The 19,245-nt window shown below is 39.9% G+C and overlaps 2 protein-coding genes across 2 annotated transcripts in view; one reads left to right on the top strand and one right to left on the bottom strand.

Annotated features, from left to right (window-relative positions):
* Window positions 1–19,245, top strand: part of LOC309512017 (uncharacterized protein) — a 70,917-nt gene that overhangs the window by 26,691 nt on the left and 24,981 nt on the right. The window contains exon 4 of the mRNA XM_082187427.1: window positions 14,518–14,564. Within this exon, the coding sequence (XP_082043553.1) occupies window positions 14,518–14,564 (47 nt within the window). The remainder of the gene's footprint in view (window positions 1–14,517; window positions 14,565–19,245) is intronic.
* LOC309512021 (uncharacterized protein) lies at window positions 12,001–13,762 on the bottom strand. The gene is made up of 2 exons (XM_082187435.1): window positions 13,657–13,762; window positions 12,001–13,526 (listed from the first exon to the last, which is right to left on the bottom strand). Exon 2 carries the CDS (start codon window positions 13,025–13,027, stop codon window positions 12,599–12,601), a length of 429 nt encoding a protein of 142 aa, XP_082043561.1. The 5' UTR covers window positions 13,028–13,526; window positions 13,657–13,762; the 3' UTR covers window positions 12,001–12,598.

The following is a 19,245-nucleotide window of genomic DNA, read 5'->3' as shown; positions in this document are numbered from 1 at the left end:
ACTATTTCAGCAAAAGTTCGTAATTTAGGTGTGGTAATTGATAACAACTTACAATTTGATAGGCAAATTGCCTCGGTAGTGGGCTCTAGTTTTTTTCATCTTCGCTCCTTTTCCAAAATTAAATCCTTCCTATCTAATGCTTCTCTAGAAGTTGCTATTTATGCCTTTATAACGTCCAGGCAAGATTACTGCAACTCTCTGTATTATGGGGTTTCGAAGAGTCAAATCTCTCGATTACAAGTTGTTCAGAATGCAGCAGCGCGCTTTTTGAAGGGAGGTAAAAAATTTGATCATGTGACACCGCTTCTGAGATCCCTTCACTGGTTACCTGTTCAATATGGTTACCTGTTCAGCTAGAGGATTCGGGCCCCCCACCACCCTCCACCAATATCATACAAGTCAAGTCAAGTATATTTGTATAGCGCTTTTCACAATACAGATTGTATCAAAGCAGCTTCACAGTATTCAATTTAAATAATACAACAAGGTTTGTTTCTAGTGGAATTTATTGATTGATAAAATTAAATTAATATCTCCAAAATATCCCCAACTGAGCAAGCCAAAGGCAACAGTGGCAAGGAACCGAAAAACTCCATTAAGTGACCTAATGGTGTCCTAAAACTCCATCAGGTGACCTAATGGAGAAAAAAAAAACCTTGGGAGAACCCAGGCTCAGTCGGGGGCCAGTTCTCCTCTGGCATTTATGAACTAGAAGCCGGATTTAACTGTAAGATTAAAAATATTATATGAATGCCTGGCTGAAGAGATGCGTCTTTAATCTAGTTTTAAACTGGGAGAGCGAGTCTGAGCAACGAACAGTATCAGGAAGACTATTCCAGAGTTTTGGAGCCAAATGTGAAAATGCTCTCCCTCCTTTGGTGGTTCTGGATATCCTAGGTATGACCAAAAGCCTTGAATTTAGTGATCTTAAAGAGCGCGATGGATTATAGGGCGATAGAAGATCCGTTAAATAGACTGGAGCTAAGCCGTTTAGGGCTTTATAAGTCAGTAGCAATACCTTGTAATTAATACAGAATTTTATAGGTAACCAATGCAGTGATGATAAAATCGGTGTTATATGATCATATTTTCTTGATCTCGTAAGAACTCTAGGACATTTTGGACTAACTGTAGCTTGTTTATTGAGGATGCAGGACAACCAGCTAATAAAGCATTACAGTAATCTAGTCTCGAGGTCATGAATGCATGAACTAACTTTTCTGCATCAGAAACTGATAGCATATTACGTAGCTTAGCAATGTTTCTAAGGTGGAAAAAGGCTGTTTTTGTAACATATGAAATATGATTTTCAAAAGACAGGTTGCAATCGAGTATAACACCCAGGTCTTTTACTGTAGAGGATAAAGTAACAGGACATCCTATGATGTTAAAGTTGTATTGTGCGAGGTTTTGTGGGCGGTTTTTTGAACCGATAAGTATTACCTCTGTCTTGTCTGGATTTAATAAAAGAAAATTACGCGTCATCCAATCTTTTATATCTTTAACACACTCTGTCAATTTGGATAATTTAGCGTCATCAGCATAACAATGGAAACTAATTCCATATTTCCTTATAATATTCCTTATAATACACTGTACAATAGATGAGCATGAGGCCCACATATAACAGAAGATGGTGATGTTGTTGTAAAACTTTTATTAAAAGTTAAATGTTTACATACAAAATTACAACTAATAAAATCTAACAAAAAGCAAGAAATTGTTAAATAATAATAAAACCAATTTTTAAAAAGCAAAATAATGTTTTTTTCATAAATCAAAAAGTAAACATTTAGAAATTGACAAGAATGCAGTCAAATTTATTTATTTATTTACACATTTATTGTCTTATTTTTTAATAAAGATAATATGGAACTGGTAATATATTATTAAATAAAGCTAATAAATGTATTCATCCAAGTGCAGTGTGTTGTATTCGTGTTTTCTTGATGTAATAAATACATCATCAGCCGGCAGGTCAGGAGCATAATGCAATGCGTCGTGACTCGTGTACATTTTTAAATTCTATTTACAAAAGTGTAAAAAGACAGGAATTTTGACCACGTAATCATTCGGTCGATTGTGGTGCGCACCGATAATGAAGAGTTACAGGACCCGGCAGGCTTTAGTCAACGGTAGTTTTTCTATTCCCAGCGAAATAACAATACAACCTGTCTTTAAGAACGTCTTGATCGACTGGGATAAAACAACTCTCCTGGCCTCCCTCTCATTCTTTTAGTTTCTAGTTCCCTGATTTATGTTTTCTTTTCCCCGTCATTTTTCAGTCAGTTACTCTCCTGCTCTTCCACCAAGTTCATCGTTAACTTCAGGCACTGCCGCCTCAACTCTGATTGGTTCTGTTCACGAGCTGGGGTGGGACTTACAATTGTATTGGGTCCATCTGATGTTTGTCACTGACTGAATAATTAATAAATACTTTAGATCAGACTAAACCATTTTTAGGGAGGAAAGAGAAGCAGATATTTGGTAAAAAATATTGAATCAAATTGCATGTTTTTGTGGTTTTCATTTAAATCTCAGGCATACAACTAATATAAATATTAGAATTATTCATACAACAGGGGGCTATTGTAACGTCTCAGGGTAGAAGAAGATGAAGTTCCAGGCAAAGATCCAAAATACTCAATATTTATGTAAACTGACGAATACTCGAAACAGTGTGCGTGCACAGACAGAGTGCTAAACACAAACATTGACCGACAACTGAAAGGTGAAAGACAGGAACATACACTGAAGATAATGAAGACAACAGGTGAAGGTGATGATGAACTAATTAACAATGCACAGGTGATAGAACTGAACTAATGATGATGATGACAGAACACAAATGAAGACCATGACAAAGAAACTAACAGAAAGACCATGAAAACCTGACAGCTATATAGTATAACTGCTGGATTTTGTGGGGCCCCCTGGGCAGTGGGGGCCCCTGTAATTGTCACCACCTTTCACCCCACTAGCGACGGCCCTGAAGGCAATATGCGTGGGGGCGTGAATGATCATGAATAATGCTGTGATTCACACCTGAGAAGACAATGACCATATGCATAATGAGCCGCATAATGAGCTGCATAATGAGCCTTTCATTCAGGTGTCACTGAGAGGGTACCACAAGTAAAGAATGCGAGGACAAAAAAAAAAAAAAAAAAAAAAATATATATATATATATATATATATTCTACAGAATTGGTTCAAAGGTTCAAAATTTAACAGAATTGTTTCAGAGTTAAAGTTGGAAGCATCTTGAAAAAAATTTGTCTTTTTCCACAAATTTTGTATGCATGCAAATTGTATAATATCCAAGGTAAACATTTCTAGTAATTGTGCAGTTATTTATCATACTGTTTTTTCAAAAAGTATATCCTCTCCCCAAATGTGTCACTAATAAAACACAATAAAATAATTTAATGAGAAGGCTTATATTGACCGATTTAGATTTTGTTTTGTTTAGATTTACCTTGTAAATATATTTTTTGCTATTTTATTAAAAAGGTTACAATTACAACAATAATTACAACTGTAACAATATTTCAAGTGTAATCTTTCTTTGTAAAAAGTATACATTTTATCATACGTATTTCAAAGTTAAGGATTCATTAGTTTGAATATTGGAACAAACACTGTAATAACATATTATGATTATTCAATATACCTACTTTATTTTTGACAAAACCTCCCATACTATATATTTAACATATGAGCAGAAATTGGCGAACAAAAGCTTATTTGATGTGGCAATAGTCTTTTTACAGTAAAAACTTTATAATCTCTCCAAAACTAATCAATGAAATCTTGTCTAAACATTCATATTTCGTCTGTAACATATCGTTTTTATGATATATTAGCATATAAATGTTAATTTTCAGTTTAATACGTTGCTTATACAAAGACATTTTATTTCAACATATTTCAGTCGATTTTTACTCATCTCAGTATAGCAATGTAGTTTGGGAAAAGCTAAACTAGTAGATGTGTTCATGTAAAACTAATGTTTAGTAATGTACTGTAAGTGCAAGTGTGAATGAACAGCACAGATGCGCGCTGTTGTTTACTACAGCTGTGCCGTTTATTCATTCATTCACACACAGACACGCGATTCATATTTAAACAGTCTTTTTGCGGTTTACTGACACTATTCCATATCGCGATTAGAACAAAGCACTTAAGAATAAAGAACTTACTATTCACAGTCGTCAGCTGGATCCGTTGCTCCTCGAAATTAAAGTAAACCAGCACTTCTCAGGTAAATTTCCCAGGATTATTCCTTACAGCGTCGCAAGACGACGTAAAGTACATGAATCTGATTGAACTTGATGTGTGTTATCAAGCTGATGTGGGCGTTCACAGGTTTGCATGGATTGCCTCAGATCATTTGCGTTTGAATAGCGGGCGCTCTCCGTAGGCGTGTTCACATTAGCAGATAATGAGTTGCCATGAGAACGACTGACATCTCTATTTTTTCATACGGGCTACATAAACAGAGAATATTTGTTTTTTATATAAATTACTTCATTTAAAAGAAGAGAATTCAAGCTTTATAAAGACATATCTCTTATGCTTGTGTGACTGAGTATTCGCTGAGTTACAGTTCATTTTCGGACGTGTTTCAGAATGGACTTCACTGACAGAGAGAAGGCAGAACTCGCATCACATTTATTTTTCTTTATTTGTGAGTATACACAAAAAAAAACAAAAAAAAACACTTTACAGGATCGAATGATGTACAACACTTATATGTAAGATCAAAATCAACAGAGTATTTTGAGTCTCTTTTGCACTGATAAGAAAAAAAGCAAGCTGGAATCGCCGGCGCGACCGCCGACCCCAGGGGGTTAAAATATTTTTCAATAATATTGTTGAATATTAAGTGTCCCAAACTGGGGGGGGTCACGTGGCCAGGACCTGGATGGCAGCTTAGCGGAGAGGCTCCGAGAAACCGTGCACAATTTAAAATAAAACCCCTTATAAACACGGCCAACATTCGAGTAAAGTATTGGCGTTGATATGTCAAAACCTCCAGTAACTAAACAGTGTGAAATTTTTACTCGAGCACGCAAGAGCAGCGTTAAAACAACTTCGTCGAGCTCACCAGGTAAAGTGGAAGCTAACATGGATAGCGTAGCCGAAGTTTTAAACGAACTGAAATTACTTCGATCAGAGATCGGAACGAAGTTGGATAACATAGATACCCGTCTGACTGATATGGCGAACTCAATGACCTCGCTGGAAAGCAAAGTGTCCGATGTAAAACGAGATGTTTCTTCTAATGCAGCCCGCATTGAGGAGGCCGAAGGCCGCATACACGATGCAGAAAAGACACTTGAGAAAACAGAAGCGGCACTCGACTCAGTCATCAAACGAGTTGTTTACCTCGAATCAAAGACTGATGACTTGGAGAACCGGGGCAGAAGGAAGAACCTCCGGCTCTATGGTATTCGAGAGGGCGCCGAGGGTCAGAAAACTCTCCTCGAATTTATAAGCGAGAGGTTGACACAATGGCTGGGACCAGACAAATCATTCACCCTAGAGCGAGTTCATCGCACACTCGCATCTGGGAAGCCCAACCAAAACAGAGCAATACTCATCCGCTTCTTAAAGTTTCAGGAGAAAGAATTTGTCTACCGTGAATCAAGGCGACGAGACATCACGTATGACGGAGTCAAAATATCCTTTGCACAGGATCTCTCAGCGGAGACGGTACGGATTCGACGGGGATTTAATCCAGTCACGAAATTGTTTGTGGATATCAACGCCTTCCGTGGATTTCAGCATAACCCTTGCAAGCTTCGAGTGTTACACAATGGCAAGATCCATCTCTTCTCAACGCCGCAAGAAGCTGAAAAATTCTATAAAAGCATCTCACAGTCAACGTAGAATCTACAGTTAGGTGATCTATGGTATTAAACCAAGAGGTAAATGTTTAAGCAGCTGTTGATAAGACGGACAATCGAGGTGTACAGCGGTAGTGAGTTTAAATAACTCAAAGTATGCTTCAGTTGGAGTGTGCGAAGTTTTTAAGTATGCATATTGCAATCACTTTCAGCGCGACGCGTTGGGTACAACTATGTTAACTTTGTTCTATATAGTTCGTAACTTCGTATGTTATGTGTATTAGATAAAGAAGTATTGTTTTGAAATGGTCAAGTTACATGGGCTATTCTTATAGTTAAAAGGGGGAGATTATTCTGAATTGAATGTGCTTGGTTGGCACTCGGGCACTGACTGTTTTGTTGGGATCTTGAACTGAGTTACGCTACTTCATCTACTTCCATTTATATTTCAAAATATGCCTTGATAATTAATGGAGAAAACAAAACTAAAAAACAGTCTGGACATTAAAATTACAAGTTGGAATGTCCGTGGAATGAGAAAATTGACCAAACTGAAGCAAATATTGAACAGGGTAAAATATCTCAAATCTAAAATAGTCTTTCTACAAGAATCGCATTTGGTTGCAACAGATATACATAACTTAAATAAAAGATGGCCTGGCCAAGTATTTCACGCAACTTTTAATAGTCATGCAAGGGGCGTAGTTATCCTCATTCATAGATCATTGCCATTTCAAGTTACAAAAACTATACAGGATCATTCAGGAAGATATGTTATTGTTCAGGGGAGTATTTTGACACAAAAGCTAAATCTTATTAATATTTACGGTCCAAACGATGACAGCCCATTCTTTTTTGAGAAATTATTTTTAACTTTATCTACTTTGGAGGGATTTCATATAATCGGCGGAGATTTTAACTGTACCCTCGACCCTGTTTTGGACAGATCCACCCAAATTGATACAACTCATACACAAACTAGAAAAATGATCATTGATTATATGAAGGATCTAAAATTAATCGAAGTTTGGAGAATGCTAAACCCAAATAGAAGAGAATATTCCTGTTACTCAAGTTCCTATAAAACTCACTCGCGCATAGACTATTTTATAATCTCAAGGGAATTATTGTCTAATGTGAAAAAATGCTGGTATAATAGTATAGTAATTAGTGATCATGCTGCGGTATCTATGGATATACATTTGGGTAGATTTCAGCATTGTTCTAGATGGAGGTTACAAACTTATTTGTTACAAGACCCAGCGTTTATTACATTTGTGGAGAATAGTATTGATAAATATTTTCAACTAAATACGAATGAAACTACGGCAAGTATTAGATGGGAAGCGTTTAAGGCTTACATAAGAGGAGAAATGATCAGTTATACAAGTGCTAAAACTAAACGAAATAATCAGGAACTACAAAAACTAGAGGATCAAATAAAAAAAGTTGAAATTGAAATAAGTATTGATAAAAATTCTGAAAAATTACATGACCTGTCTGTTATGAGAGCTAATTATGATAAATTGACAACTGACAAAGTGGCTAAAAGCTTAATGTGGACTAGGCAAACATAGTATGATCAGGGGGAAAAAGCAGGTAAGCTGTTGGCCTGGAGGATAAAGAAAATGCAATCTGAAAGAGCAATTAACTCTATAAAGCTGAAATCCGGTAATCTAACTATGGACCCAATAGAGATAAATAATCATTTTAGAGACTTTTATCAGCAGTTATACAAATCAGAATATAAAGCAAACAATAAAACAGTTCAGAAATTGTTTTTAGATCAGCTGCAATTTGAGAATATATCAGAAGAAGAGAAAACAGCATTAGACAGCCCATTAACAATAAAAGATCTTAGTGAAGCTATAGGAGATATTAACAGTGGTAAAGCACCAGGGCCAGATGGGATTCCAATAGAATTCTATAAAATATTTAAAAGACAGCTTTTAAGACCATTACTTGACATGTTTGAGGAATCATTTATTACTGGAAGGCTCCCAGATTCATTAAGACTGGCTATAATAACTATAATACTAAAACCAAATAAACCCCCAACTGAATGCTCATCATACAGACCGATTAGTTTAATGGGATGTGATACAAAAATACTTTGTAAAGCACTTGCTAGAAAATTAGACAAACACCTTCCCCAATTAATTAGTGACGATCAACAAGGCTTTGTACAAAAAAGACAAGGTTATCATAATATCAGAAGAGTCTTGAATGTCCTACATGAGAGACACAATGAAAAAGACACCGCAATGTTATCAATAGATGCATGCCAAGCATTCGACAGAATAGAATGGGACTATCTCTTTGATGTTCTTCCAAGATTTGGATTAGGTGAAACTTTTCTGAAGTGGATTCGACTGTTATATACGGACCCAGCTGTTGAGATATTAACCAATAACACCATCTCAAGATCTTTCAATCTACAGCGATCCACACGTCAGGGGTGTCCTCTGTCCCCGCTGTTGTTCGTGTTGGCAATCGAACCCCTAGCTATGGCAGTGAGAGCACATACAGGAATATCAGGCATTATAATTGGGGAGAAGGATCATCGTATCTCTTTATTTGCTGATGACATTATATTTTTTCTCACTAATGTGAAAAGTAGTATTTCCAATTTGATGAGATTAATCGAAAACTTTGGAGCATTTTCTGGATATAAAATTAACAACTCTAAATCAGTATTATTATTTCTTAATAAGGAAGAAAGACATAGACCCATAATAAATACCCCCTTTATGACAACTACAGAAGGCTTTAGGTATTTAGGTGTCAAAATTACTCCCGACCTTAGTGAAATCCTCTCAATAAACTACGATCCCCTGGTGGAAAGAACCACTGAAACATTGAAAAAATGGTCAAATTTACCAATATCCATGATCGGACGAATTAACATAATTAAAATGTCTATTTTACCCAAATTCTTATACTTTTTTCAAACACTCCCATTGCCATTACCTAACATGTTTTTTAATAAACTTAACAAACTAATTGCTCTTTTTATTTGGAATGATAGGAAAGCTAGACTTCGCCTTAAACTATTACACCTGCCCTATGAAAGGGGAGGGCTTCAACTTCCGAATTTTAGATGGTACTATATGGCTGCCCAGCTGACTTCAGCATTAAATTATTTCTGCACAACAACACCTCCAGCTTGGGTAGACATTGAACAAGAGTCCATCCCAGATATGCCATTGAAGATGTATCTATACTCCTCAGATATTAAGTCATTGAAGAAGAAAAAAAAAATCCTTTCCTTAAAAATACTGCTTCTATCTGGCACACTGCACATAAGCATATTGGGGATATGCCGAGATTATCCCAGTTTACTCCTATCTGGGGTAATGAACAATTTATACCTGGTAATAAAGATGGTGGATTTAAGTTATGGAATATAAGAGGCATTCAGAAAATGATGGATTTATATGAAGATGGGGTTTTACTTTCATTTGATCAGCTGTGCCAGAAATATACAATCCCTAAAAAACATTTTTTTAAGTATTTGCAGTTGAAAAGTTACATGTTATCAAAAGAAGAACAGATACTCTGTATGCCATCTTTATCAAAATTAGAAGAAATAACTCTTGGAAATTTAGAAGGCAAAGGTCATTTATCTGTGTACTATAATTTAATGGTCAAACACAGCACTGAATCAAAATTGGACAAATTAAATGCCTGGAAAATGGATATAAAGGAAGATATAGATGAAGTAGACTGGAAATATGCATGTCTTAAAGCACAAACACAGACAATAAATACAAGGTTTAAATTACTTCAATATAAATGGTTAATGAGAACCTATATAACACCTGTCAAACTTCATCAAATGTCCTGTAATATTCCAGATGTGTGTTCTAAATGCTTGGATAATAAAGGTACATTATACCATTGCCTCTGGGAATGTCCAAAAATACAAAACTTCTGGAAGGAGGTTTTAAAATGTATGTCAAATATGTTTGGCATTAAAATTCCTATGAATGTAAAACTTTGCATTCTTGGAATATATCCAATGGACATCATACAAACATCAAAACAGATTAAACCTATAGACTTTGGTCTGCTTCAAGCCAGAAGAGCTATTGCATTATGCTGGAAGAGTATGGATGCTCCATCCATGAAAATGTGGATTAAGGAGATATCAAACTGTGTCGGACTGGAAAGGCTAACTTATATTGCTAAATGCAAGAGGGAAGACTTTGATCGGCTGTGGGAGCCATACATAAATATCATGTAAACTGGGAATGTAGACCTTACAGAAAAACACTTTGTAAACATTGTCTGTAGCAAATTCATATATATATATAAATATATTTTTTGTTTTGTTTGTTTGTTTTTTTGTTGTTTTTTTTGTTGTTTTTAATTTTTTTTATTAATGTTATTATTATTTTCTTTACCTTTAAGAAGTGTTAATTGAAGAGGTATATGTGAAAAGGTGTAAGCATGTGTACTTGTTCTGTGGTTATAAAATGAGAAAATGACAATAAACATATTGAAAAAAAAAAAAAAAAAAAAATTGTCCCAAACTTAGCAAGCCAGAGGCGACAGTGACAGGACCACAAACTCCATCAGTGACTGAATGGAGGAAAAAACCTTGGGAGAAAACAGAATCAGTTGCTCAATTCTCCTCTGGCCAACGAACGAACATGGTGTCATTATGATTCATCACATCAGAATTCAGATCCGGCTGACTACATCATGCGTTGTGGTCGTGTCTAGGCGCAGGTCCTCCATCTGATCTGGATCCGGCCCGGATCCGGCTGACTACATCATGTGTTGTGGTCGTGTCTAGGCGCAGGTCCACCATCTGATCTGGATATGGCCCAGATCCGGCTGACTACATCATGCGTTGTGGTCGTGTCTAGGCGCAGGTCCTCCATCTGATCTGGATACGGCCCGGATCCGGCTGACTACATCATGCGTTGTGGTCGTGTCTAGGCGCAGGTCCTCCATCTGATCTGGATACGGCCCGGATCCGGCTGACTACATCATGCGTTGTGGTCGTGTCTAGGCGCAGGTCCTCCATCTGATCTGGATACGGCCCGGATCCGGCTGACTACATCATGCGTTGTGGTCGTGTCTAGGCGCAGGTCCTCCATCTGATCTGGATACGGCCCGGATCCGGCTGACTACATCATGCGTTGTGGTCGTGTCTAGGCACAGGTCCACCATCTGATCTGGATACGGCCCGGATCCGGCTGACTACATCATGTGTTGTGGTCGTGTCTAGGCGCAGGTCCTCCATCTGATCTGGATACGGCCCGGATCCGGCTGACTACATCATGTGTTGTGGTCGTGTCTAGGCGCAGGTCCTCCATCTGATCTGGATACCGCCCTGATCCGGCTGACTACATCATGTGTTGTGGTCGTGTCTAGGCACAGGTCCACCATCTGATCTGGATACGGCCCGGATCCGGCTGACTACATCATGTGTTGTGGTCGTGTCTTGGCGCAGGTCCTCCATCTGATCTGGATACGGCCCGGATCCGGCTGACTACATCATGTGTTGTGGTCGTGTCTAGGCACAGGTCCACCATCTGATCTGGATACGGCCCGGATCCGGCTGACTACATCATGTGTTGTGGTCGTGTCTAGGCGCAGGTCCTCCATCTGATCTGGATACGGCCCGGATCCGGCTGACTACATCATGTGTTGTGGTCGTGTCTAGGCGCAGGTCCTCCATCTGATCTGGATACCGCCCAGATCCGGCTGACTACATCATGTGTTGTGGTCGTGTCTAGGCGCAGGTCCACCATCTGATCTGGATACGGCCCGGATCCGGCTGACTACATCATGCGTTGTGGTCGTGTCTAGGCGCAGGTCCTCCATCTGATCTGGATACGGCCCGGATCCGGCTGACTACATCATGCGTTGTGGTCGTGTCTAGGCTCAGGTCCACCATCTGATCTGGATACGGCCCGGATCCGGCTGACTACATCATGTGTTGTGGTCGTGTCTAGGCACAGGTCCTCCATCTGATCTGGATACGGCCCGGATCCGGCTGACTACATCATGCGTTGTGGTCGTGTCTAGGCACAGGTCCTCCATCTGATCTGAATACGGCCCGGATCCGGCTGACTACATCATGCGTTGTGGTCGTGTCTAGGCACAGGTCCACCATCTGATCTGGATACGGCCCGGATCCGGCTGACTACATCATGCGTTGTGGTCGTGTCTAGGCGCAGGTCCACCATCTGATCTGGATACGGCCAGGATCTGGCTGACTACATCATGTGTTGTGGTCGTGTCTAGGCGCAGGTCCACCATCTGATCTGGATACGGCCCGGATCCGGCTGACTACATCATGCGTTGTGGTCGTGTCTAGGCACAGGTCCACCATCTGATCTGGATACGGCCCAGATCCGGCTGACTACGGTAACCTCGGGATATGGATCAGACAGACAGACTAGTATTAGCGTAGATGCCATTCTTCTTATGATGAGTACATCTGGTGTTATAGGAAGTGTTCCCGATTCCGGTTGACTTAATTTATGCAGCCATGCAATCATTTAACTGAATTGAAATAGAATAATGTGATAATGTATCATGCACGCTTTTCACTGTTTGTATTTATATTGTATATTTTTGTGTAAGGGAGACAAACGGGTGAAATAAGACAAGTGAAATAAGAATTTCATTGTCTGGTCAAAACCGTGGTGTTTTACTGTGCATATGATAATAAATATATCTTTTGTCTTGTATCTTGTTTGTGTATGGCAGGTTAAAGTGATGTGGTTTTAGTCTAGATTTAAACTGACAGAGTGTGTCTGCTTTTTGAGCGATGCTAGGAAGACCTCGTCCTCCGCCCTCGGTCCCACCAGCTCGTCCTCATCCTCCGCCCTCGGTCCCACCAGCTCGTCCTCCGCCCTCGTTCCCACCAGCTCGTCCTCATCCTCCGCCCTCGGTCCCACCAGCTCGTCCTCCGCCCTCGTTCCCACCAGCTCGTCCTCATCCTCCGCCCTCGGTCCCACCAGCTCGTCCTCCGCCCTCGTTCCCACCAGCTCGTCCTCATCCTCCGCCTTCGGTCCCACCAGCTCGTCCTCATCCTCCGCCCTCGGTCCCACCAGCTCGTCTTCCGCCCTCGTTCCCACCAGCTTGTCCTCATCCTCCGCCTTCGGTCCCACCAGCTCGTCCTCATCCACCGCCCCTCGGTCCCACCAGCTCATCCTTCACCCTTGGTCACACCAGCTCGTCCTCCGCCCTCGGTCCCACCAGCTCGTCCTCATCCTCCACCCTCGGTCCCACCAGCTCGTCCTCATCCACCGCCCTCGGTCCCACCAGCTCATCCTCCACCCTCGGTCACACCAGCTCGTCCTCCGCCCTCGGTCACACCAGCTCATCCTCAGCGAGCTCTTAACGCATCATAGTCCTTCACGTCTATTGCGATCTCAAAACTCTGGCCAGTTGATAATACCTAGAATATCAAAATCGACTGCTGGCGGTAGATCCTTTTCCTATTTAGCACCAAAACTCTGGAACAGTCTTCCTAACATTGTCCGGGAAGCAGACACACTCTGTCAGTTCAAAGCTAGACTAAAAACACATCTCTTTAACCTGGCATACACATAAAAAATGATACATTCCTATTATTCAAATCAGTTAAATGGTTATTATAAGGCTGCATAAATTAGGTCAGCCGGAACCGGGAACACTTCCTATAACACCCTATGTACTCGTTACATCATACGAAGAATGGCATCTACACTAATGTTAGTCTTTCTGATAATTCTGAGGTTTACTGTAGTCAGCCGGATCCGGACCATACCCAGATCAGATGGTGGACCTGTGCCTAGACACGACCTCAACGCATGATGTAGTCAGCTGTATCCGGGCCGTATCCAGATCAGATGGAGGACCTGCGCTTAGACATGACCACAACGCATCCCTGAAGTGTCAGCAGAGATTGTGTCTACTAGACTCTCCCCTATGAAGGCCTCATCGACCTGACAGCCATCGGCACTGATCCTCAACAAACTCGTCTCCATACCGGCGTGACTCCGATCTTCAACCAGATGGAACTGGATAATATTCTGATTGTTCCAAACCAATCTGACTTCTGACCTGTAATGCTCCCTGAATCATAATCACACACTGTTCGTTCATTGGCCCCCCGACTGAGCCTGTGCCTGGAAATTACAATAATGCAATTAAATTAAAATTCATGGATTATTAATAATGCACAACTCTGGCATGTACATATGTGTGGGTGTGTGTAAAAGTTTTTTGCATGTGCATGCATGTCTGTTTTTGAGTTGGCTAAAAATCAAATGTGGCATGTTGAGAAGATTTTCCTCCCCCTCCATCTCACACAGTTATGAGCCTGCTGACTCACTGCTTTTGTGTTGCTTAAAAGTGAGACATAATGAGAGAATGTGCTTGTGTGTGTGTGTGTGTGTGTGTGTGCGCGCATGTGTGTGTGAGTGACAGAGAGATGAAATGAGATTGTGTGTATGTGAGAGTAGAGAGTGAGAGTGAGAGTGGTTTAAACATGTTTATATGCATGTAAGCGTCCACGTACACACCATTAAATAACACAAAAGTCCAAATGTTGTGAGGCATACAGTATTTTTCAAAATGACACCACACAGATTTTCTTAAAGAAGCCTCTCTTTTTTCAAACTTTTTCCTCTTTTTCTCACCCTTCCCTTTTTTATAGGCATTCCCTGGCCATCCTCTGGAGACAGACCATCACTGCCATTCACAGTAAGAGACCAGAAACTCCTTGCATTATTTCACTATGATCACACTTAAAGAAATGTTTTCTTGTTCAATACAAGTTAAACTCTATCTACAAATTATGTGATGTACTGTACATTAGATCTCCATCGTCACCCAAATCCGCAGCCAAAAACAAATCATCCACCCACACCAATCATTTTCTCTGATTTAAGTATCCGCACCCGAGGTCAAATTACAATTATTCTTATGTGTTGTTACGTGTGATGATAAATGGATGATCATCTTCAACAGCGGACTCGGCGACAGTTGATGCGCGCATCTGGTTTCATAATACACTGATGAATGACCGCTGCTTTTAAATGAACATATCTTTAAAACAAAATTAATTTTTCAGAATTTCATTTTCTTAATGGCATAAACAGGCTTTACTCCCTTAAAACTCCCTTAAAACTGGAATGTCACTGTTTCTGTCAATGCGACTTCCCGAACAGGCGAACACACACGCGCACACACACACACACACACACACACACACACACACACACACACACACACACACACACACACACACACGCGCGCGCGCGCGCACACACACACACACACACACACACACACACACACACACACACACACACACACACACACACACACACACACACACACACACACTTCACAGCCGTTGCATATTACATACCCAGCACTTGATTCATCTTCGTTAACCACTTCGCTAAAACGTTCCCACACTGTGCTTTTCTTTCTTTCCTTCCTTATGTTTTGTTTTTAATTCTTCTTTTTTACTTCACTCTCGGACCTGCTCCATTTCTGCTTTAAAAAGCGGACCCCGCGCAGCGTATATCTTAAAGAGAGTGTAAATTAGTGCCTGTCTGCCTGGCGAAAAACAAACAAAACAATTTAGACATGCTCATATTTTAGAGAATGTAGTTAATATTTTCATTAATAATGATTTATCATATCCACCCGCAACCCACCCAAAATTAATCATAATGTTATTTTTATTACTTGACCCGCCCAATCCGCAGATATATCCGCGATCCGCACGTCACTGTTGTACATGTATGTTGAATCTGATTGCCTGAGCATGATGCCAAGAGTGTTGACACTTAGTCCAGTAGCACTAAGACCTTTAGTGTTTTTCATGTCTATGCTTGTCTATGCTTGTCTATGTGCTTTGCACACTCCACACTGTAACATGGAAGAGGCTGACGACTCATTTGCAGTGCCGAATTTATTGGGCAAAAGAAAAAAACGCATCGTAATACAGGCAGAGGTCTATAAGGGGAAGTCAGCTTCATGCTATAACTTAAAACCAAGCAAACAAAGGCAAAGTAAAAACCAGGTAACAAGGCAAGGGTTGGAACACAGAGAAGTAAATAACCCGTAGTGAACTGGGAGTTTATATGAGCGTATACGAGATGCAGATGTGCAGGAAGCTGACATCAGTAATTGGCTGAGGATGACCTCGAGTGAATTCCTACACACTCGAGAACTTCCCATCAGTGAATCCCCGCCACCATTTTAAAGTGTGATCCGCTTCATCAAGTGTGTGTGAGATGTAGGCTCTGTTTAGGCTGTTTCGTTGTGTTTGCCTGTATGCCCTTTCATTTGACCTAGTTTCCTAGTGTGTTTGATTGTCCCATTCACAGGTTGTCCAATTAATTAGCTAATTTGTTCCTCTGTGTATTGAAGTCCTGTCTTCATTCAGGTCTTTGTTCGGCATCTGACAGCCTAAATGTTTATGCAGTTGAATTATGTGCTATACTTTTTGCATTAGAATAGATTGGACAGTCCAGGGATATCACCATTCTAGTATGTAGTGACTCTGTATCAGCTCTTATGAGTATTGAGTCTGGAAAAGCTAGTAATCATCAAGAAATATTCAATGAAATCTTATATTCAAGGGCATGCAGACAAGGGAAAAGTATTACATATATGTGGATATCAGCGCATGTGGGCATACAGGGAAATGAGAAAGTTGGTAAATTGGCAAAAAAGGCAACAAAGAAAGAGCATGTTGACATTGAGATTAAATTGGCAAAATCAGAAGGGAAGAGTCTAGTGTGGAAAAGGTAATGGAAATATGGCAACGTCAATGGGATCATGAAAGTAAAGGAAGACATCTGTACATGATTCAGAATAAAGTAGGCATTAAAAGAGTGAGTTGACCCATATGTACACTTCAAGCTGTTCCATATACCACAATGCAACACAGTTGTGATGACAATAGAAGGAAAGAACAGGTTGTAATGAATAGACTCAGGATTGGACATTGTAAGTTAAATGTAACTCTTCGTATGTTAGGAAAACATCCCACAGGGTAATGTGATGAATGTCAAGAGGAGGAAACAGTCAATCACATTTTTATGTCATGCAGGAAATGTTTTTTAAGGAGGACTGGACTAGAAAGAGGAATATAAGTATGAAGTGACAAGCTAAGAGACAGCAGATGGTAGTAGTGCAACTTTTTGGATGCCAACTGTCTTAAAACACCAAGGAAGAAGAAGAAGAAGAAGAAGAAGAAGGTCTTTGTTCGGTGTCATCTAAGATACATGGTTGTCAAAACTGTTTCCTGAGTGTTCCTGTGGCTTTTTGGATTACAGGCTATTTGTATTATATTCTCCTGGATCCTGCGCTTCCTTCCAGTATGTGACAGAGGGAAGTTTATATGGACCCCTCAGTTTTGACAGAGGGAGTGAGCTGACCCATATGTACACTTCAAGCTGCTCCATATACCACAATGCAACACAATTGTGATGTCACAGCAGATCACGCCTAACTTACTCCCATCCCACACAACTCTAATTATTTTGAGATTTACATCTGAGTCAATGAGACAGAGCGAAGTTATAGCGAGGGAAGGGCAAACCTTCAGACTGCTATGACTTAGTGCGCTATATATTTTCAAACTGATCTGATTTATGACTTTCCTCAACCAGACAATAAAAAAAAGAAATAAAAAAAATCTCCTAGATTTACATTGACGGAATGGTGGAATGGGCCACGACTTTTCAAACTCTAATCGTCAAACTATCAACATGTGAACAATGCACTGAAACATACTAGGAATGCCTAGCAAAATGCTATCAATGAGCTAAAACATGCTAGCAATGTGTTAAAACATGTCAAAGCATGCTAGCAGCATGCTAACAAAATGCTAAAACATGCAAGCATTGTGCTAAAGTGTATCAAGACTAGTGATGGCAATTTCAACACTGCTTCATGAAGCTTCGAAACCTTTACGAATCTTTTGTTCCGAATCAATGGTTCGGAGAGTGTGCGAAACTGCCAGAGTCACGTGATTTCAGGAAACGAGGCTTCATTACGTCATAACTGTTTCGAAACACTTCGAAATTTCAATGGTTCACCGATGATCTCTGTCAACCCATGAATCATGAGGAGGCACTGAGAACCAATGAACAAGTGTCTGTGGGTTTTACCTGATCTCTGATCAGTTTTATACATTTGTAGACTGTTTAATTAGACATTAGTATATTTAAAATTAATAATGGTAGTTAATAGTCTCGGCCTGTTTAGCTGAGCCATTCATAGAACAAACAAAACAAACCCTGACAATTGATAAAATAAATAATATACACTTGATAATATTATTAGATGATTAAGTGAAGTCAAGTCTCCTTCATTTATTCAGCGCTTTAACAATATATACTGTTTCACAGCAGCTTTACAGTGATAATAGGAGATTACAGTAACAGAGATTGTTTAGGCTTTACAGCAGATCTAGAATAAAGTTATTGTCCAGATAAAGTTACTATTGATTGATTCACTTCTGCTGTAAAGATCATTAGTTATTAACTATTAGAAAACCCTTAAGCGCATGTGGCGGAAGACAAAACTTGTAGTCCATTATAACATCTACAAAGACAGCCTTCATGCTTTCAATATGGAACTAGGCAAAGCTAGACAGACTTTCTTCTCAAATATTATAAACAGTCATTTAAACAACACACGCACTCTTTTTGCTACTGTAGAGAGACTGAAAAACCCCCCAAGCCAGATTCCCAGTGAAATGCTCTCAGACAGCAAGTGCAGTGAGTTTGCTTCTTTCTTCTCTGACAAAATCAATAATATCAGAAAGGTGATCAGCACATCCTTGAGTTGTGCTGGGGTCAGACAGATCAGACCACCTGAGAAAGTAGTTACTATGTCTGATTTCAAAGAAATTGATGGCAACATTTTGGAAGAAACCGTACAGCACCTTAAAACATCAACCTGCGCTCTTGACACACTTCCCACATCGTTTTTCAAAAGTGTGTTAAACAGTTTAGAAGCAGATCTTCTAGAAGTGGTAAATGCTTCACTTCTCTCTGGGAGTTTTCCAAACTCCCTAAAAACTGCAGTTGTCAAGCCCCTCCTGAAAAAGAACAATCTGGATAAGACCATATTAAGCAACTATAGACCAATCTCAAATCTTCCTTTCATAGGCAAGATCATTGAAAAAGTTGTCTTCAATCAGCTGAACAAATTCTTATGCTCGAATGGATACTTTGACAATTTTCAATCTGGTTTCCGACCGCATCACAGCACAGAGACAGCGCTCATAAAGATAATAAACGATATTCGCTTAAATACTGACTCAGGCAAATTATCAGTGCTGGTACTACTCGACCTCAGTGCTGCATTTGACACTGTCGATCACAACATACTTCTGGACAGGCTGGAAAACTGG

The sequence above is a fragment of the Leuciscus leuciscus genome (genome assembly GCF_965113295.1).
Source record: "Leuciscus leuciscus genome assembly, chromosome: 13".
NCBI lineage: Eukaryota > Metazoa > Chordata > Actinopteri > Cypriniformes > Leuciscidae > Leuciscus > Leuciscus leuciscus.
The sequence above is the reverse complement of the archived record's forward strand: the minus strand, read 5'-3'. Positions and strand labels throughout refer to the sequence as shown.